This window comes from Thalia democratica, chromosome 1 (genome assembly GCF_965202585.1).
Source record: "Thalia democratica chromosome 1, ktThaDemo2.hap1.1, whole genome shotgun sequence".
Taxonomy (NCBI): Eukaryota; Metazoa; Chordata; class Thaliacea; order Salpida; family Salpidae; genus Thalia; species Thalia democratica.
In genome coordinates this window covers 47,033,418-47,055,111 of record NC_139165.1, presented here as the reverse complement: position 1 = coordinate 47,055,111, position 21,694 = coordinate 47,033,418, and the positions used below count along the sequence as shown (strand labels likewise).

General features: G+C 26.2%; 3 protein-coding genes across 3 annotated transcripts; all 3 read right to left on the bottom strand.

The window, feature by feature from the left end:
* Positions 1-2,012: 2,012 nt before the first annotated feature.
* Positions 2,013-14,377, bottom strand: LOC145836718 (uncharacterized). The gene is made up of 6 exons (XM_082944501.1): positions 14,156-14,377; positions 8,963-9,101; positions 8,420-8,541; positions 4,840-4,996; positions 2,635-2,786; positions 2,013-2,179 (listed from the first exon to the last, which is right to left on the bottom strand). The coding sequence occupies exons 1-6, from the start codon at positions 14,375-14,377 to the stop codon at positions 2,096-2,098; spliced, it is 876 nt and encodes a 291-aa protein (XP_082800627.1). The 3' UTR covers positions 2,013-2,095.
* Positions 14,378-14,491: 114 nt separating this feature from the next.
* Positions 14,492-16,139, bottom strand: LOC145848138 (ras-related protein M-Ras-like). The gene is made up of 2 exons (XM_082953827.1): positions 15,944-16,139; positions 14,492-15,525 (listed from the first exon to the last, which is right to left on the bottom strand). Exons 1-2 carry the CDS (start codon positions 16,118-16,120, stop codon positions 15,103-15,105), a joined length of 600 nt encoding a protein of 199 aa, XP_082809953.1. The 5' UTR covers positions 16,121-16,139; the 3' UTR covers positions 14,492-15,102.
* Positions 16,140-18,403: 2,264 nt separating this feature from the next.
* Positions 18,404-20,073, bottom strand: LOC145849265 (cytochrome P450 4V2-like). The gene has a single exon (XM_082954413.1). It carries the CDS (start codon positions 19,910-19,912, stop codon positions 18,422-18,424), a length of 1,491 nt encoding a protein of 496 aa, XP_082810539.1. The 5' UTR covers positions 19,913-20,073; the 3' UTR covers positions 18,404-18,421.
* Positions 20,074-21,694: the final 1,621 nt, after the last annotated feature.

Here is a 21,694-nt window from a genome sequence, read left to right as displayed (position 1 = left end):
TTCTTTAAGCCGTCTAAAATTAAGCACAATGTGTTTATGTGATAATTGCACATTACAGAAAATCGAATTCCGCCATGTTGAAATTTTCTTCTTTCAATCATTTTCAAATCGTCTTTTAATCACAGGTTTTTTTTTTGGTATTTGCCGGGTGTAAAAAATTTTCTAGCTGAAATCTCAAAGGTAGCCGTATTTATAAGCACCATACAGTGATGATTAAAAAAAAATAATAACAAATGAAGAAAAAAATGTTATCGACCTAGGATTAGGGGTAAAAGTGATAGTAAAAACAACAATGAAAAATATTAATTAAAAAAAAAATCAAGTGGTTTAAAATTTACCCTTCGTGCATATTTGACACCTACTCATACTTAACACGAGACTTACTGAGAAGGGACGTTTGGTAGTCAAGAGCAGACTGTGTACATTTTTTGTTTTTTTAAAGTTGTAGTAGTAAAGAAAAACTTTTAGGAATAGTTACTAGCCTCATTCAGTTGAGTATTTAATAAAACTACAACTCTTTATAAAATAAATTGTTTAAAATTCACTACATTGTATGTTGCGTTCGTTTATTGATCTGATGTACATAATTATACTTAATAAAAAACAACATAAACTTTGTAAAAATCTTTTTAGTACAATTAAGGTAAGATTTTTATTATCACGTACTAAATATCCATATTTTTCATGAGTAAAAGTACAAATTTCCTAACATAACACTTCATAAACTGGACTTTTACAAAATTTATAGCTTGAAAGTAAAGATAAACTTATTAGTTAGTGTATGTATTTTTTGTCACTTAACAATATTTAAGAAGTAGATATTAATAAAAGTTTTTAAATAGTTTATAATAACAAATTATTTTGCTAAATTACAAACTTAAAAATAAAACGCGAGCATTATTTTTTTTTGATAGAATGTTTCTAAAAATAGCTGGAAAACATAACTATACACTTGCGTAATTTTTTCAACTTTCTCTTTAATTTATATATTTTATGTCTAGTTAACCTCAATTTATAGAATTTTCCAAAAAGCTTTATAACAACAGGCAAAGAATCTGTTTTACTGGTATCGTTAGACAAAACAAAAATCAACGCTGTCAATAATGACAAGTTTCTGATCTTGTTCGACAAATTTTCCGCAGAAAATTGTGACAATCTCACAAGCATGTGGAGAGAAAAAGAAACAAAAAAGGAATTTTTGCATCAGAAGTAAGAAAATTTTATAATAAAACTTTTTGTCATACAAACAATTAACTTTATCTGTGTTAGGTTGAGAGTTAGACTTTTCGACAAAAATGGTTTCAAAGATAAAGCTGTGTCTATACAAAAGTTTTGCGCCAGTAATTCAAGACGAGGTCATGTTCGTTTTAATTCAGTGGCTGAAAATCAAGAGACAGTTCAAATTAGGTAAATTAATACTATAAATATTACACTTTTATACTATTATCATTAAAAGAAGTCTTTTTTTGCTAATATTTTGTTAAACTTTAGAAAAATGTTTAACAAAATTGAATTTTAAATGAAAAAGTGTACTATATGTCAACAATACAGGAATATAATTCTACAAAATACTTTAAATTTTACAGCGAAATCTTAGAAAACGGAAAAGTGAAACTTGTAGCTTGCGTCTTTTGCCTGATTTTATTTTTCCTTGTCGTTTTCAGTTTGTATCCAACTATGAGTTTAAACGGATGGGAAAAAGTCCCAAGGTACATACCCTACAGTGATACGTCGCAGCAATAAAACTGAAGTGATTACCTCAAAACACAACTACCTACTACTTTCCAGGCTTTAATATGCAGTTTTCGTTGTAATAAACGTTATGAAAATAAACTAAGTGTACTTTTTTTAAATTCATGTGGTTCAAGAGTATAGTTTATTTAAAAATTCCTAATTTCAACGATTACAACAATAAATTTAAAAACGAACATATACTACTAAAAACACGTGAATCTACACAGAAGTAGAACTAAATGGTGTCCTAAAAATTTCCTAAAACTTTTCAACCTATATTTAAATGTTTATTTTCTAAAATGAGAATTGAAAGAAAAACTATTCACTAAGATGGTTTAGTTGATAAATAAATATATCATATTTAAATGACGCGATAAACGTGAAAATCAGTATCGTTATCTTCAAAGTCTTCTTCTTTCACCCAACCTTCCAACTCAGAAACCATCTGTTTAATAACTTTAGATAAAATAATACTACGCTTAATATTAAAAACTGTAAAAAGATATTTTAGATAGTTGAGATATTTTGAAATTATAAAACAAAAAATAGCTTTTAAATCTTATTTGATCAACTTTAAGTAGAAATCAGAAAAACAAAAAGAATTTGCTTAACTTATTTTTATAGCTTAAAGGACTCTGAAAAACTAAAAAAAAAGCTTTTTAAGTAAAAATGAGCTCCGATACGTTTAACTAATAAAAAATATTATTTTATCTAAATCTTAGCAGCACAATTACACAAGGGTTTATTTTCGCTTTTATTTTTTACTTTCCATTAAAATCAAACAATATTGAAAATTTAGATTAAAAAAAAAAATTATCGTTATTATGTAGTAAGTAAAATAATTCCAATTAAAATTGCAATAGTTGAGAACTAACTTATAATAAATTTGACAAAACTAACCTGTACAGTCTCAAATGACTCTTGCAAGCTGGGATAAGTGACGATTATTTGGTTTGGACGACATAGTGACGTCATAATAAACCTCCACATGGTGGCTATGTCTTGTGGCGAAGTGAAATACTCAAAAACGTTGTTCATAACTACAACGTCACCTATTGAAAAAAAATTAACCATAACAAAAAAAAGACACATATTTATAAAAATTGTGGTTAAACTCATACTGCAGCATACTTTAGTTTAATTGCAAAAAGGAGAACAACTTGAATAGATAACTTTTAAAATATTCTAAATCGAGCCAAAAGCTATAGTTTCACCTTTGTCTTACTAAGTTGCTTTAGTGCGAGTTATTGTTACATCAAAGCTTTTAAATATTGTTTATGGCTAAGACTTTATCGTTTTTTCTACTAATAGTAATAACAGTGCTAATCTATTTATGGTAATTTAAAAAATAAAAATCCAGTATTTTAGTAAATTGTGAAGTAAATTAGTCACTATTCATCTGAAGTTTTATAACAATGATTTAAGGATTTTTTTAAATTTAAAAACGACATTATACAAAATAGATAAAAGTAGTTAAATTTTGATTATTTTTTTTTTATCTGTTGTAAAACTGATATCTTACAAAAGTTCTATAAATGAAAAGTTAATGAATGTTGAAAAAGTAAATGAAAAAAAAAGGTGAATAGTTGTTTTTATTAAGCAGAACTTAAATAAAACGAAAAAAGTAGAATAAAAACATACAGATAAAAATTAGCGGAAGCGTAAAACTCGAAAAAAACCTATTAAAACTAATTCTTATATTCCTTATTTAGTTTTTTAATATTAAAACTTTTTACATAAACAACTAATGTTGTGTTTTAGCAACAACCTGCCATACCTAAATAGTTGCCACAGTTTTCTTTTAATTAAAAATGTCACAACAACTAATTTTGTCGTGTTTTCGTGGAAAAGCCGACTTTTATCGATTATGCGCGAGTAAATTCAAAAACTAGCGCCCGGCGTTAACAGATAATGAGCATTGTACAATGTACTTGCATATAGTTGTATTAAACTATTTAATAATATACACACTTTACCATACCTTCTTAAGAATTTTTCAAGTTCATAATTCATATCTACTACTACTTTTTTACTTAAAAATTGTTTTTTCTATATTTAAAGACAAATGCAGTTTTGCATACTTTAAGCCTATTGAAAGAAGTAGAAAATACAAATCTATTTTAAAATATGCAAAATAGTACTTTTCTTCAATTTTTATTTTTAACCAGTAATAGGAATAAATTGTGTGCATTCGGCAAAACATAAAAACTATTAAAATTAAATTGATGATACATAAAAATTTTCGTATAACTACGGAAATTTAAAAAAATATTTCAAGAAAAACAAAAGAGCCAAAACTAGTTTAAAAGTATTATCTTGATTAATTGAACTTAAAAAAGAGTTTTTATAACTTCTATTTTTATAGTATTTCTGATTAATTACAATCATTTTAAGCGTAACTATATAATAAACTATTAGACTATTATTAGTGTGTATGAGTAGTTGCTACAACTAGAAAGCATTACTAATAAACAAAACTACCTTACGCTCGCATAATAAGAGCTTTCAAAATTTTCACACAAAAAAATTTCAGTGTGAAAAACTAACTTTTAAACTAAACAGAATGGCGTGTATTAGCACTACATGTGCGTAGAGCCTTTACTGAAAGCTCTAACATTAGAAGCATTGCAGCACCTAAACCTACTTCTACACAGAACTAAGCTAAACTTCTAATGTGTGGTTCGTGCAAATGAGAAGGAAATATTGTTTTACTTTGTAACACACATTTCACAGCGATTTGAAGCTTGTATTACAAAACTCAACAACAACAGGTTGTCTCGGATATTTATTGAGTTTAAAGTTTAAATGGTAAAATTTTGCTCAGAAAACTTTTGTGAAGCTTTAATAGCTTATACTTTGATCTTATTAATTTTAAAATGTGTTTTTTAAGTTTAACAATAAAAATAATTCGGAAAAATAAAATTAATTATTATGATAGATTATCTAAACTAAAAAATATATTTTAGAGTAAGGCTAAAAAGTTGTAGCTAATAAAACTATTTAACAATTAACTACTTAAGAAAGAAAATTTCAAATTATGAAATATTTGCTGTACTTTGAATTGTACTATCGTAATAATATTGAAAATAAATAAATAAAATGAACCTTCATTCAATATGGCATCACAGTTTATTACATTCTGGCAATTAATTGTTACCCTATCTGACATTTTGTACTTTTTTACAATTTCTTCTTGAATGGTACAAAGCTCCTTGTTAAGTTCAATTCCTATAATTCTTTTTGCGTCGCTGAAAAGATGAGCCTTGAAAGTTTATTAAAAATTAAAAACAACTTTACATTTTAACTAAAAATAGATTTAACAACGTTAAAAAACTGATAAACATCATTTTTTTTTCAATTGGAAAATTTTTTAAAATAATCGGTCAATGATAGAACATTTAAAATATATTTTTAAAAACCAGCAAGTACATTAGTTGTAGTTTGAAAGTAATTACTTTGAAGAACAGAACTTTATCGTTAAAAAATATTGTTTATTAAAAAAATTTTTATTAACTTTTAAAGGGTTGCTAAAGGCTTTTAAGAAATTTCTTCCAGGTTTTCTAAATAACTTCCATATTTTCAAAATTAAAAGTTTTTGGGACAATATTTTGTATAAAACTAAGTTTAAGATAAAAAGCTGTCATAAATAGTATAACAGCATTAAAAAGATACTTTAAAGGTACTTAAATTGTTATGATAATTTTTTTGTGTCAAATCGAAAACTCATTACTTTACATGTAAAAGTTGTTTAAAATTTTAGGTTTTTTAGTGATTTTTGTTCGAAATTTCAGGTTTTTAAGATTTTTTTAGCCTAAATTTTCAAAATCTAAGTTTCCAGGATTCCAGGTTTTTTGGCAGCCCTGTTTTCATACTTTAAGGAAAATGTAAAAATAGTTATAAAAAAGGTATTTTTTAAAAGTTAAGCTTACACACTATACAATTTAAAAATTTTAGGTAAAATATAGTAACTTGGTAGGTGAAAATTAACTTTAAATTATTTAAAAACAAACAACTAACCTTTTTTATAATTCTTAAATTAAAAACTTTTAGTTAAAATACAGGTTTTATGTAACTTTTAAGACAGTAAAACCACTAAGTTTAAAGTATCTAAGCTGTATAGAACTTTGGTTGATTTAACTAAAGAATTGAACAATATTGATAATGTATAACTATTTTTAACTTACAGAGTGGTGTGTAGATTTTAACAAGTAGCTTAAAACTTGTTGAGTTACAAATATTTTACTTTAAAAAGGTTTTGGTATAAAAATTAAATTTAAAGACTCCTTTCCCATTCTTAGATTAAAACTGCATCTGAGAAAAATTAACACCTTCAACGCGTGTCCTGAATTTTCACCAACAATAATATTATATAAATTATAAGGTACGTAAGTTCGAACAATGAAAACCTACTGGACGTATTTATACAATATCAAGCAAAATCTTGATTGCGATCTCTTCAGTAAAAGCTGAACTTTTAAAGATACTCAAGTTAAATATACTCAAAAACACTTAATTTCTAAATGAGTAGCGCAATGCATTACCAGTTTAAATGTGGTTTGTCAACAAGCATACAAAGAGTTTCTCGTGAAAAGTTATAACCATAAAAATAGAATTACTGACCAAGCTATTCTCACATACTTAGACTATTTAAATATTAGTTATAAGATATTAGAGACTTATATGTATATTATAAATAGAAAAATACTTTTTTTATTTGTTCATTACCTAGACTTTAAAGAATCATAACTGTTTAATAAACAGTTCGTGAAATTTCAACATCCCAAACTTAAGACGTGGTAGATTTTAATTTTTTTTCAAGGAAAATTGAAGATGAAACAACTTCATTATGTGATTTAACACAACCATTTTTAGAAAACAGACTATATGAAAATTAAAGGTAATTTCAAAATAAAATTTGACTACTTTAACATGGTTGCCACTGATCAAGCTGAGAAAGATTTCCTGACTTTTTACCAAAATTTTCCCGACTTTTTTTTATAAAACTCTTAAATTAAACTTATTATAAAATACAGAATCTAACACTTGAAACCATATAAAGCTTTCAATCTAATTTTAATACAGGTTAAAAACAGCAGTTTTTTGCTGAATTCTATCATCAAACTTACAGTACATCACTTGAACCATCTGTGTATGATTAATATTTTTGATAAACAGCTCTATCAGCAAAATACTTGTATTATTACCTTATAAACACAGCTTGTCTGAAAAAAGACACCATTTTTTAGCATTTCCTAGCATAAATCTATTTAGATAAACAAACTACATATAAGGAACTTTTACAATTAAAACCTTGAATTAATAAAACTTTCACAACTAAAATCTTAAAACAATAACAAACTTTTACAGTTGAAACCTTAAAACAATAAAATCGTTAAAACAATAAAAAGTTTAAACATTTTTTAGAATTTCCTAGTATAAATGTATCTAAATAAACGAAACGACATTATGTATTTACTTAAAACATGCTTTACTTATATAAATTGTTCACTTAGTTTAATAAAATACTACCCAAACTATTTAATATAAAATCCTTAAATTAAAAATCATTTAAAAAAGAATATACTTAAGTAACTGTAAAAAAAAGACATAAAAAAGTAAACTATATATCTGTTGTATAAAATATTTCCTCTTATCATTTAGTATAAAATTTGTAACAAATAAATATACACTTATTTACTTAAAAAACTTAAGTTACTCTACAAAAAATACAAATAATAAGTAAACTTAATCTTGGCATATACCTCTCTTAAAACTTATTTTATAAATTTAAACTATGAAAAATTATAAAGAGGTAAAGTATACACATTAACTTGTTATATAAAATACTAAACTAACTGTTTAGTTATAAAGAACTCAATTATTTACTTAAACCAAAAACACTTTGATTCTAAAATTATGCTAGAAAAACTTTTGTGTATATATCACAATTTCACAATAGAAAAGTCCTTGCTACAGATCATCAATACTAAAAAACTTAAAAAACTGCTTGTTCAAGTAGGGTACTTGTTCGATATGTTAATAAAAAGTTTTGCAGTTATATAAAGGATATTTTACTAATTTATACCAGATGAAGGCATTGGAAATAAAATTAAATATTTTTGTAAATTTCTAGGAAAATTTTGGAATTTTTTTCTGACTCTAAAGAACTTTTAATTAATTTTTACCATTTGAAGGCATTGGAATACAAGGAATTTTGTAAATTTAAAATGACAAAATCTGACTTTTTTTTAAATTGTATAAAATATCCTGACTTTTTTCAAAACCCCCAATTTTTCCTGACTTTTCCTGACTTTTATCATTTTTTTAAATTTTTCTTGACTTTTCCTGATTTCCTGACCGAGTGGCAACCCTGCTTTTAAGTAAAAAAAAAAAATTTTTTTCCCTAATTCAAAAAAATCTCTGAAGTGCCAAATTATCTGAGACTTCGTATGCAACTTATTTTGACTGACCTACCATGAGGTTAAACACGTTTCAGAATTAAGCTCCGTAAATATCAAAAAATACGAACTTTTTAAAAGAAAGCTTTAATATTTAACATAACTATTATAACTAGATATGAGCTACATGTTAAACTTGAACAAACTAACCGAAAAAGCGAAAACAAACTTTAAAGAAGAAATTTTATTAAATCAGAGAATTTTACATAAAAACATAGAAAACTAACAGCGTACAACACAGGGCCAAGCCTTGAACCAACATCGATAACAGTTTTTCCCGCTAACGTAGGGAGTAATTGGGTGAACAAAACTTTCAGCTCGTCTATCGACGAAGAATGGGATATGAACTCTGTAAAATATTTTCTGTAATACATTAATGTTTTAAGTACAAAATTTTGAAAATATTTTATGCAACTTAAAAAATAAAATTTGATAAAATTAATCTTATAAGCATACAATACTTTTTTGAGGTACTAAATAATTGAATTATTTAAGCCTAGTGTTAAATATCAAAAAAAAACAAAAAACTTGCTTAGTCGCGAAGATAAGAAAAACAAAACTATTAAAACAATTATTATGAGTCTGAGTTACTATAAATTTCTTGTGTAAAAAATACATCAATAAAAAGTTATATATTCACAGACTAAAATAAAAATAATTTATGTAATACGTTATGTATTTGATGCTCAAAAGTGTAAAAATCTCATAAACATATTTTTCAACAAAAAAGACTTTATTAGCTGTGATGAAATGAAAAAAAAAACGCTAACCAAAAGGCTTCGTGTTTTCAGAACCGCAGTCAGCACAGTAGTTTCTGCTGAACTTTCCCTCGTCAACTAGATCGTCGATGAAGTCATCGGAAAACAAAAACGCATCAACGTGCTTTGTACGTTCAACATTTTGTGTGACCTGTAAGTGCATTCTTTTAGTTTTCTAATTTTATGACAAAAAGACCAAGTTTCTATTGAAAATATTCTTAAATTTAATTAGGAACAAAATGTACAAATTCCAAGAAAATTGATTTAAAGATTTGTAATTTCAGCATGAAACTCATGTATTATGTTATAAAAGCTACTTTAAACTTTTAGAATCGCAATGCAAACCTGGTAGCTCACATATAAATCTAAAAAGTAGATGAACTTATATAAAAAAAAGTGGATCTCCTCAATAAACTCATTTAAAGATTTCTAAATTTATTTCAAGATATTTAAATTACAACTTTAAATTCCCTTTTGTAATTTAGAAAAAAATTAAAACTAAAAATTAATAATATGAAATGAAAATTCAACTTATAATCAATAATATTACTGTAGCTTATTTTATATATTAGTCAATCAAGTTTTTTTTTTTTTTAATTGAAAAACTTTAAGATTTTCAATTAAATTAATTGCACACTAAAATAAATAAACTATAGCTTATTATTCAAAATTCAACTTTTTTCATGTTTTGAATGTGTTGAAATACAAAACGTTAAGAAATATTATGGTAACCAAGAATTAGCTTTTTCTAACAAAATAAACGCCATTTATAAAATATTTTATGACTCTATCAAATTATACACACACTAGTGTGTACATGTGCACACCATAAGCTGCATTACAGGCTTAAAAGTTTGATCTCATATTAAAAATTCTGGATTTTACTTTGATAGTGTATTTCTTTTTAATTGAGTAAAAATTATCCTGTAAAAGCAGTTATAATCCAAAAAGATTAAAAAAAAGAAAATTTCATCTATTATATAAAATCAAACAAGTTAAGGCCATAGTATAGGTTCAACATTTTTTATTTATTAAAATTGACATTGATTGTTATTTAAAATCTTGAAGTATATACAAAAAAATACTTTGTACAGACAAAAATAAAATTTAGATAAAATCTGATTTGTGAGAAATTTCTGATACTAACGTATTAAAAGAATTTTTTCATGACTACTTTTTCTGAACTTTGAAAAATGTTGATAAAAATCTATTTCCTTTTATATTTTCAAAGCAAATTACGTCAAATGTTTATTTCAGTACACAAAAAATTTCTACAGAGCATATTTAAAAAATTATTAAAATTTTAAAAACTTTTTCTTTAGTTTTATAATATTTTAAAAACTTAAATAATAATATATCTGTTTGCTTCAAGTTGTTTATAGCTTATTACATAAAAGACTGAGAAAATTTTAAAGCAATTGCTCGAAGTATGTAAGATGAAAATTTTCAGTGAATCCTTTTAATAAGTTTTAGAAACAACGTATTAAATTTTTTTACCACAACCTTAGTCGTACTTGAAAAATTCAATATAAAAATTTGGTGAAATAATATTTTTATACTGAACATTTTTATGTGGTCTAAGAAATTCAGCGTCTATCTATCTATTAGAGAATAAACTAAGTTATTTAAATAAAAATTACAAATAATTTTTTTGGATTTTTGTGAGAATAACAACTACTACTCTATGTGTTAGTTGTGAGCTTAGTTAGTTGTAGCAGTGGTTCTCAAAATTAAAAAAAAAAAGTATAAAGTAAGTAACTGAAAAAAAGTGCATATTTAATAACTTGACAAACGTACAAAGAAGATCAACTAATAAATTATTTTAAAACAAACAACAATATCTATGCTTTAATGGGAAACGCTAAGTTCCAACCCGCGTTCAATTCCCACCTGATCAAATCCAAGGGACGCTTACGAACCAAGGGTAAGGGTTTTGGCAACAGTGATAGTAAAAAAAATAATAATGAAAATAAGAAAAAAAAATTGGGTGGAAATTGAGAATTTAGGTTGTACATATATGACACTTTGAAAGCATAAGAAGTGAAAAAATCTTATTTAGTCTCGTTTTTTATTGCTTTTCGCTATAGTATTATGAGACAGTTTAATTACAGAATAGTTAAGCCGTAAATCTTGGTGAAAATTTTATGGGATTTTTATAAAAATTACTTCATAAAAAACTGAACAAAAAAAGTGTTCGTATCTAAGGCTTGGTTTTGTGTTAAACTTAAGGCAAGCTGTGTTATATATTTTTTAATGAAAAATTTTGGTAGTATAATGCGAATGCTTTGTTTTTCAAATATTTTAAAGAAATATTGTATATTTAATAGATATGCAGTTTAACTGTTTTTAGTTTATTTTTATGGAAAACTATTTTCTGGTTTAAAAATTACTGCTTTTTAGCTTACCAATGTTATTTCTAAAAACATTTCGTATATAATGTTTATATATAGGCTTAAAACAACTTACTATCATATGTAGTTAGTTTATAATTGAACAATTAATATAAAAATATTTAAGTAACCTTTTGTTCGTTTTTTTTTTCCACTTTGTAAACTTTTTACTATGTTATTAGCTTGAACAGTTTATTTAAAGGCCGTAGAAGATTAAGTAGCTAATTGAAAAGATAATATTGACTCTTATTTGTTTTTGAGGTGCCGTTTTTTACAGTTAAAGTTTCTAATACAAGTATATGGACCACAACATGTGTTGTAAATTGTCTCTGCTATTTAAAACTTTACTAAACATCATTTATATACTTTTTTATTACATTCTTTAAATACTTCATGGTTTAAAAATAAAAAAGGTTTCTGATAGCTAAGATAAAACTCTACAGAGTAAGATCAACACTTAAAAAACAAGGTGGACACCATATGGCCTTAAAATACTTATTTTAAAAACTTGCTTAGGTTTATGATTTTCTTAAAGTATGATGGCCTGGTCATTAATTTTGTTAGATCTGAAAAATTACTCAATTTTATGACTGAAGTTATGGAAGAACAAATGATAGTGATTTAGTACCAACATCCTTAAGAATCATTTTTAATACGATCAAATGCTGTTGGTAAGTATAATAATTTATTTAACAAACAGTGATGATTTTTTAAGTTTGATCATTAAAACACTAATAACATTTTAAACTTAAAGGTCTTATAACTGTTATGATGTTTTATGTTAAATTTTGAATAAATATTATTTAAAATATATAAATTGATGGGAACAGGTCACTTGTGCACGGCGTCACTTTCGCACAAGTACGCACTTAAAGAGGTACACACCCGCGTAAAATACGAACGCACGTTAAGCAGAAAGTACATATTAAATCTAGAAAAAAATAAAACAGAAAATTTTGATAATGTACTTTGCGCATTTATTGTGGGTGCATGCTTTGCGCAAAAATGTCCCCTCGTGCAAAAGTGACAGCCACCGAAATTGACAGAATTCTAGAATGGTCATGGAAAATATACAAAAAAAGTCACATAAGGCAATAAATAAAGATTGTAACGATTAAAAATTAACATAAACGTTGAGTTTACTTAATGAACAAAAATTTACATTAACAAAAACTTTACACAAAATATTTAAGATACTTAAATTAGACGAGTCGCAGTCTAATATTGAGAAAAAAATATTTTTTTTTTAATTTATTTTACGTGATAAGTCAGGGTTGCCACTCCCTTTGGAAAATAAAAACTGGTCTGAGTTCATACACCTTAAAAAAACCTTCAGTGCAGCTTACTTATAGTAAAGGCTTTAATTTAAACAACTTTCACCTAAAAACAAATTATAATCTGACTGTGAATATAAGATTTACATAACCTGAATGTATAAATATTTTAAATTCTAATAATATGGACTGTAACTATCTGAAAGTAATTATAAACAACTTTAACGTTTTTAGTAAACTTAAGTAATATGAAACTAAACAAAATAAATTTAAATAAGTTTAAAGGAAAAACTTATATTACATTACATAAAGATACTTATGAAGAAAAACTTAAAAATCTTTAATATATTTTGTTATTAAAATTTATATTTTTGAATTTTTAGAATTCTAAAAAATGTGGTTCATTACTTAGAACTATTTTTTAATAAAAATGACTTTATTTTAAGCTAAACTGAAAATTTCAGAAAATAGTTAAATTAAAATTTATTTAATGTTAGCTTTAAGAGGCGATTAAAACTTTAAATATTTTAATTTTTAGTTAGTTTATCATACTCTGATCAACCAAACAGTTTCTCTGTTATATATGTATCTTTTACATCAAAGTATTTAAATATTCTTAATTTTAAGCTAAACACATCGTTGTAAGTTCATCAGTCATAGTTTATCTGTATCTTTTTGCAGTATACAGAATTTTAAACTAAACTATTAAGGAAAAAAAACTTTCAAAATAGATATTTAAGGTCTAGGTACTTAGACTGTTTTTTTAAAGTTAGTTTTCTTTCATACACTAATAACTAAGCTACATATTGTTTTTAAATGCTTTCTAATATTAAAAATATTATAAAAAGTTCAAAAGATTTGTCATGGAGGGCTCAAACTAAGAAGACAAAAAAGATTATTTCGTTAGATATTTATTGCCTTTTACAGTTTCAAGCAGTTTTTTTTAATTCTAAAGTATAAAATTTTTAAAAACACTGATCAAATTTAGGTTTTAACTAAAAATATTTTTTTCATGAACAAAATAAATTAGAACAGAATAATTTCTTGTAAGTCATATTTCTTTAACAGTTCTTAGAATTTGTGCTTAATGTTTCAAGGCACATTTTTGAAAAATCGAACAAAATTAGGTATGAAAAAATTTTTCTCCAAAATTTTCACAGAAACTCTTTACAAAAATGACTATAATATCTTATAAAAGTTAATTGAATTTTATATTCTACGAAAACCATCTTAAAAAAACTTAAACTTTAAAGAAACGCCAATGTTAACTATTCTTTTAAATGCTAGACTACCCAATGGTCATAATAAAACACTTTTTTTTTAATTTTAAAGTAAGAATTATTTTTTGATATCTTCTCAACTAGAAAACATATTAAATATTTTCTACCAAGCTGCTACTAAAGTTTTTCTAGTTTAAGGCTTAAACTAGTCTGTGTTAATATGCATGAATAATAATTCCATGCAACAAGTTGTTTAAACCTAATAAACATAAATATTTCACTCTACAAAAAAAAATCTTGAAACTAATTATAGAAACTGACCTCCCCTGCAACGGGTTGAAACAGCTTCTCAGTCGGCATGACGGCCGTCAAGTCCACTTTGCTCCTAACGTCATCGGCGATGCCTTCCATTATGACGTCACTTTCTTCCTTGCCGCTCAGCACGTCCGAGTCCTGCAGCCACGAAACGAAACTGCTCCTTGCGTTCTTGCTTGTGTTTTTCAGTATCTTGAAAAACTCATCCTTGGCCGCGCTCAAGTCCATTTGGCAATTGGTTTAGTTTAAATTAAGCAAAAAAAAAAAACTGAAAACGATATTAAAGTAATTTAAAAAAAGCCAGAACTTAAACTAAATAGAATGAAGAAAGTTAAGAGACTTTGTTGAAAAAGTACAAAATAAAACTTTTGATAAAAAAATAAAGATTTGAATGAAGTTAAAGAAATACAAGTTGCATTGTAATTGATTTTATAACAACAAACATTAATAGAAACGAAATGGATTTTTAGTAAAGAATAACAAAATACTTTTTAACAAATAGTAGTCTTTCAAAATAGACTTGATAACAATTTTTCAATTAGGCAATATTTTTGTGAACTTTAAAAAATTCATGAAAAAATGTAGCGTAACTCTTAGTTTTCCTTACCAAACAACATTTTTAATAATTTGAAAATTAAAGAAATAATGAAAATGCAAACAGTTGATGTAAAATACTGCTTATATTTTAGACACCTTAAACTTGTAAAAGCTATCAACCCTGTGTTTCTAATTACTTTAAAGTATGCTAAATACAAATGCAACAACAAAATACTATTTAAATGATCAAAAAGTCATTGAAACATGATCAAAACGAAACTTTGAATTGTTGATGACTTAATTCCTCAGTAAAACGTTCAAACCACATACCACTACGTCATCACTTTAACTTGTATGTTTATTAAATTTGCTATTACTGTGGTGTGTGTGACTTATTGGGTTGAGGGCGCGCCATCTTAGAGTATCTGGCAGCACTTTTGGGTGTTCTGGCTCCTGGGACTGGACGGCCTGGCCGGCTGCTGCCTCCTGATCAGCCTCACCACGTCCTGGAACGCCTTGTCCACGTTGCGCGGCGGGTCCTTGGCGCTGGTCTCGATGTAAGGCACGCCGAACTGCTGAGCCATGTCCCTGCCTTCCCGCTCGCTAACCACGCGCTGCTGGGCCAGATCCACCTTGTTGGCGACCAGGAGGGCCGGAAAGGCGCCCTGCTCCTCCTTGACCCTGCGGATGAGGTCCTGAAACTCGGGCACGTGGTCGTAGGACGCGCGGTCCGTCACCGAGTACACGACCAGGAAGCCGTCCCCGGTGCGCATGTACTGCTCCCTCATGGCTGAGAACTCTTCCTGGCCGGCCGTGTCCAGTACGTCCAAGATGCACCACTGGAACAAAAGTTTGCTTTAGTTTTTCGTAAAAAACTAACTAGCTTTACCATGCAGTGAAAATAGTTATAATAAAAATAAAATGAGTTTGACAAAAGACAAATATTAAAAGTTACCAAATTTACAACAAAAACACTGTTGGTAATTTGATGAATTTGTTTTCAATTAAAATAAAAACTAATACTTTATCTTTGTTTTGTCCATAAGCTTTTTTTTATTTGTATTTAACATAAAAAAATAATTTAACCAACTACCTCAAAAAAAAAAATTAAATAAAATGTTACTTCTTTTAGAAGTCTGTAGTAGAATTTATTATGTAATGTAAGTTCATAATGTATTGAGTACTACAAAAGAGACTGATACAACTTTATACACAATAACAATAAATGTTAGCTTATAGTCAATCTAGCAGGCGAACCTGGTTGTCAATATCTGTGTGCTGGATGTACGAGTCCTCTATCGTGGGATCGTACTCTTCAACAAACATCTTTTGGAAGAACTGGATGGTGAGCGCAGATTTTCCCACGCCTCCGTCACCGACAACCACCAGTTTGTACGTTGTCAGGTTCTCATTCTGGTTTGGAACTGTACTCATACTTACTTAAATTAAACAAAAACCTAGAACGAATAATTTTTTGATAAATATTTATTTACACTTTTGTTGAATAACTATTTTAAATACTAACTGACCAAAAAGTTTTTCTGTCATTCAAAAATAAAAAAACAAGACTAAATCATTGTTAAGGGTAATTTAGTAAGTAATTACTAGTTGCGATAGTCATAACAATCTACATATTTATTTAATTGATTGCATTTTAAATTTTGCAAAACCTAAAGTTTAATTTTATTTAAGTATTTTGAAATAAAATAATGCTTAATTCATTTATTCTTATCAAACTTTTTAAGCGTATTTTGAAATTATTATTATTTCAAAGTCTATTGACAATAGATTGCGGAGAAACTAAATCTTGCCTATTTAAATTACACAAAAAAAAGGTAAGTAATTCAACAAAGTTGTAAAATTTATGTATGTAGTTACAAAAATTATTTGTCATGATTTATGTTTTTACGCAAGTTGAAGGCTAAAAACTGAATAGGTTAAAAAATAATAATGAGATGTTTAAAAAGTACTTTTTGTTTATTTAACTAACACATGTTTCTGTGTGTTAGCAAGTTAACAAACTTCAACGAAGCTCTGTAAAAAAAATAAATACTGTAAGGAAAGAATAGAAGCTTTAGAAGGTGTATATATGTGTTTATTAAAAATACGAATAAATACTATGGGTTATTTTAGAATAATGGTTAACAATGGATACTTAATATAGTATTTATTATCTTTTTAATAAACACAAGTATGCATACACCTACTTAAGCTTCTATTCTTTCCTTACAGTATTTTTTACAGAGTTCCAATGAAGTGTGTTAACTTGTTAACAGAAACATGTGTTACTTTAATAAAGAAAGAGTACTGTTTATTTTTTTCATTTTTAAATATTCCAGTGAACTTGTTTCGCTAGATCTTTATTGACAAACGAGTAACTTTAAATTTTAAATAGGTAAAAAAAATATAAATGAACTTTGGCACTATATATAGGTTTTAAAACAGAAAAAAAGATCATTAATGTAAAGTTGATAAAACTATAAAACTACACGTTTTTGGCAAAAAAAATCCTTTAAGTAATACACTATAATAATGATATTAAAATATGGCTTGTAGTTTTAACACATATATATGATACAAAGAAGATAAAACTACTTAAAACTTTAAGTATATAATCAACTGTGTTCAAAACATATCTTTAAAGCTTAAAACTGACAAACTTTAAATAAAACAATGTTTTTAATAATCTTATTATTTGAAACTAAGAAATAAATGAGTACAGTAAAATTTTTAAATCGAATTGCATATACAATTAAAACATATTTTTACAACAAACAAAAACTATACTTGTTGACTGTTAAAAACTTAACTATTCACATCTGGAAATTAAAGAGGATACAAAACTTTGTACGATTGTCTATTTTCTATTAATTGATTGGATTTACAGTTCAATGCTGAAAACTTTAACTTTCAAATTATTTATAATGCAAATTAAAACAAGCTTTAGGACTATAAAAATAACTTAAAAAACTACAACTCATTAAGCTAGTATAATTTATTAGTGTCACAATACTACTAATCCCATAGATCTCTAAGCTATAAATTTAAGTGAGAAAATTTTCAAATTTATACTGGAAGTAGTGACACAGTATTTAAACTAAAAAAAGGCGCTTAAAACAACTAATTTTGTATTCTCTTATCACATAATTATATATTATATATCACAATATATATATTTTACAAAAAACTTTAAAGTATAGTTCAGTTTTTGTTTAAAATAATTTTAGTTGACATAGTTTCTAACTACAGGTTACAGTAACAATATTACAATATTTAGAATTCTCAAATTGTCTTTATGTATGTCAATTATTCTATCTTTTTTTTTGTTATTATCTTAATATTAATATAATAACTACTATACTTCAAAAAAATCAACAAAGTTTTTGTTTTTCACTTATTATAATGTCTGGAGTACTTTCAAAACTATCATCAGCAAGCAAGTTAATTTTAAAATTTCAATAAAACTTTATATTCAGTTTGCTTGCTGACAATAGTTTTATAGAACTTTTTTGAAGTATAGTAGTTATTATATATAGTAGTAACTACAGTTTAATTTATTTTCAACTTATTATGTTTTTAGTAAAATACCAACATCAAAATGATGTATAGAAAAAAAACATCACTATAAAGTTTAATGTTTAATTAAACAGTTGCAAATCTGAAATACAATATCTGAATTAAATTGTTATTTTTTCTAATAAAAAGAATATAACAGCTTTTGATGAAAACTTTTATCTATATATTTGTTCTTAAAGAAAGATTAATGTCTAAAGTACAGGCTGGCTCATAAGTAAGTCCAAGTGAAACTTTAATATCTTCATCTTTACCAGTAGACTTAATATGAAAATTTTGGACAAATTTTGCAAGAATTATCTTCATCTCTTGCCATGCAAATCTTTGTCCTATACAATTCCTACTTCCAGCAGAAAACGGAATGTAAGCAAATGGAGATCTTTTAGAGGCTTGATCTAAACTAAATCTTTGTGGATCAAATTTATTTGGATCAGGCCAAACCTCTGGGTTTCTGTGAATAAAGTGCACAACAATAAGGACATCCACTCCTTTTGGAATTTGTTTGTTATCTACAACATATTCAGATTCAGTTGTACGTCCCAACACTGGAACAGGTGGGTATAGCCTCATTGCTTCTTTGAGAACCAAGTTCATATACTGTAAGTCTTTCAAATGCTCGTATGAAACAAATTGATCACCAACAGATGAAAGTACATCATCAACTTCCTCTTGTAACTTTTTTTGTGCTTCAGGATGTTTTCCCAACAAATAAATTGTCCATAAGAGCACAGTTGAGCTGGTATCTAAGCCACCAAAAATAAAGCCATCAACTTCTTCCTGGATACCTTCTAGTGTCAGAGGTGTGCCATCTGCATTGTAACCAAGTAATAAAGTTTCAAGTAAAGATTTTGGCTCATTATTTTCAAGGTTCAAATTTTTTTTTGCTTCTGTTATTATAGAACTAGTAAAACTATGAACTATTTTTAGTAGCTCTGTTTGTTTTTTAGACCAATGAGTAAAGCTAAAAATAAAGTCATTAAATAAAACAGGATTTAGTCTTCTTTGCTCAATCACTTTAGCTAGCTCATGTATAGTATCTATATAACAATGTTCTTTATTTTCAAGAGCACCAGCATTTATTCCCAGTGCAGTTTCACATATAATGTCAAAAGCACAAAGTTTCAAAAACTTTGCAATATCAGCTTTTTTATTTTCTTTGACGATTTCGTTCAACTTAACAATTAACAAGTCAGCTTTTGTATTCACTGCATTTAAATATGATTTTAACATAACAGAATGAAAAGCTGGTGTGACTAAATTCCTACGATGCTTCCACTTATTTCCATAAGATAGAGCAATCCCATCTTTTAACCAAGGAACAAATAATTTATACATTAGACTTTTTTGTGATGATTTATTTCCTCTGAGAAAAACTTTTGCAGTATCAGGGTGAAGTAAAAACAAAACTGATAAGGGACCTAAATTTAATGATGCTAATTTATTTTTTGTGGTTTTGACGTAATCAGTGCATGATTTAATTAAAGCTTTCCAGTTTTGGTCACTATTCATGTTTTTTGAAGAGTATTTCCTCAAGTATTGAAGTAAAGAAGGTACTTTTTGCATTGTCTTGTACTTGTGTAATAGTGAATAAAGTTGTTTTCTATAATAGAAAACCACAGTAAAAAGGAAAAGGAAAATGTAGAGAATATCCATTTCTTGAACTTACTCTACCTAATTTGAAATATATTTACAGCCTGCAAGAACATTAAACGATTTTTATTAAAAAGAAAACCTTTATTATTTGTATGCCTTAAGACACCTTAAATATGTTCCTACTTTAGTTACAGCATTTTGATTTTTTACATATTGTTGATTTTTAGATAAAACTACCTATGAAAAGTTTTAGCTTTTATCCGCTAGTAGTAAAAGAAGTATTTGAAATTAAAAAAAAATTATACATGGTTGCCACTCATCAAGCTAAGAAAGATTTCCCGACTTTTTCATGACTTTTTACCAGAATTTTCCTGACTTTTCTAAATCAAACTCTTAAATTAAACTTTTTCTAAAATACATAAAATAACACTTAAAATGAACGTATATGTAAAAATCATTTTATATAAAGCTGTTCATTATGTTAATAGAAATTTTAGCAGTTTTATAAAGGATATTTTACTAATTTATTCAAGATGAAGGCATTGAAAAAAAAAAAAAATAGAATTTCTAGGAAAATTTTGGAATTTTTTCTGACTTTAAAGGACTTTTTATTAATTTTTACCATTTGAAGCTTTGGAAAACAAGGAATTTTGTAAATTAACACTGACAGAATCTGACCTTTTTTTTTAAACTTTATCAAATTTCCTGACTTTTCCTGACTTTTTTTCAAAACCCCCCATTTTTCCTGACTTTTGTCAATTTTTTAAATTTTTCCTGACTTTTCCTGATTTCCTGACTTTTCCTGACCGAGTGGCAACCCTGATTATATCAATAAAAAACAAATTGCTTCGAAAAAGGAAAAGAGCAAATTAAAAAAATTTAAGTTTCTTAAAAAGTATATGTAAAAAATGACAATTTTTTAGTGTTATATCAGATTCCAACCTACAAATATCAAAACAAATACAACTAGTTTAAATGTATTGAAAAAAAATACTTTGATCTTGTGTAGGTTAGTTATTAAAAATTTCTTCGAATATTATATACAGTGTATCACCAGCAATACATGCTTTTTCAGTTTCACAAAACATTTTGCTTAGTCTATTCTAAAAAAAAAAATTACATAGTGCTTAAGCAAACATGATTAAGTGATAACTTTGTGTATGCTGATAAGAGTGATTTTGAAATGGATTTTGATCAAATTTAAAGTTAAAATAGCAAGTAAACTCTTTTAGACTGACTATATAACTAGTTTTCAACATCAACTTTAAAACTTGTATTTTTAAAAACTTTGAAACTTAAGACAAAACTAAAAGTGGCAGTCTGTAAGAGAAAAAAGTAATGAAAATTAAATTGAGTAAACAAATGTTTGATGTCTTTAATATTTATTTTTAATTAACTACAGTAAAATAGAGCATAACTTAAAACTAAATAGAAATGTTCTTATTTTAATTATAAAAAATATACTATAAAAAAGTGTGGTTCTAAAAATTGTTATAAGCTTGTCCAAGTAAAAAGTTTTAAAATATTTTTCAGTTGTCTTTAGTTGTTTAAAAGTAGCAGCTTTGCATAAAACAATTAAAATAGCATAACTTTAACAAGTACTTTTAAAACTTAAAACAATTAATTTTGTACGAAGTTAAATACATTTTTTTAAATTATGAAAATTCTATTCGTTTTAAATATTAAGTTTGATTCGTTCAATTTTTTCAACTATTCACACAAGTAAAGCTTAGCCGCTTTTGTATTTAAATGTTAAATTTAAATAGAAAATTAATGCCGTTTTAAAATAAAGTCTAATAACTCATAATTATAACACTGGTACTTTTTTTTTATAATTATAGT

What these genes read in the sequence shown, in the direction of transcription:
- LOC145836718 (XM_082944501.1), bottom strand. Translation starts at nt 14,377, where the DNA reads ATGGACTTGAGCGCGGCCAAGGATGAGTTTTTCAAGATACTGAAAAAC. An exon ending in TTCAACCCGTTGCAGGGGAG is followed by an intron (nt 9,102 to 14,155) that starts GTCAGTTTCTAT and finishes ATGCACTTACAG; the next exon opens with GTCACACAAAATGTTGAACG. An exon ending in TGATGCCATATTGAATGAAG is followed by an intron (nt 2,787 to 4,839) that starts GTTCATTTTATT and finishes TTTTTTCAATAG; the next exon opens with GTGACGTTGTAGTTATGAAC.
- LOC145848138 (XM_082953827.1), bottom strand. Translation starts at nt 16,120, where the DNA reads ATGAGTACAGTTCCAAACCAGAATGAGAACCTGACAACGTACAAACTG. An exon ending in ACACAGATATTGACAACCAG is followed by an intron (nt 15,526 to 15,943) that starts GTTCGCCTGCTA and finishes CTTTTGTTCCAG; the next exon opens with TGGTGCATCTTGGACGTACT.
- LOC145849265 (XM_082954413.1), bottom strand. Translation starts at nt 19,912, where the DNA reads ATGGATATTCTCTACATTTTCCTTTTCCTTTTTACTGTGGTTTTCTAT.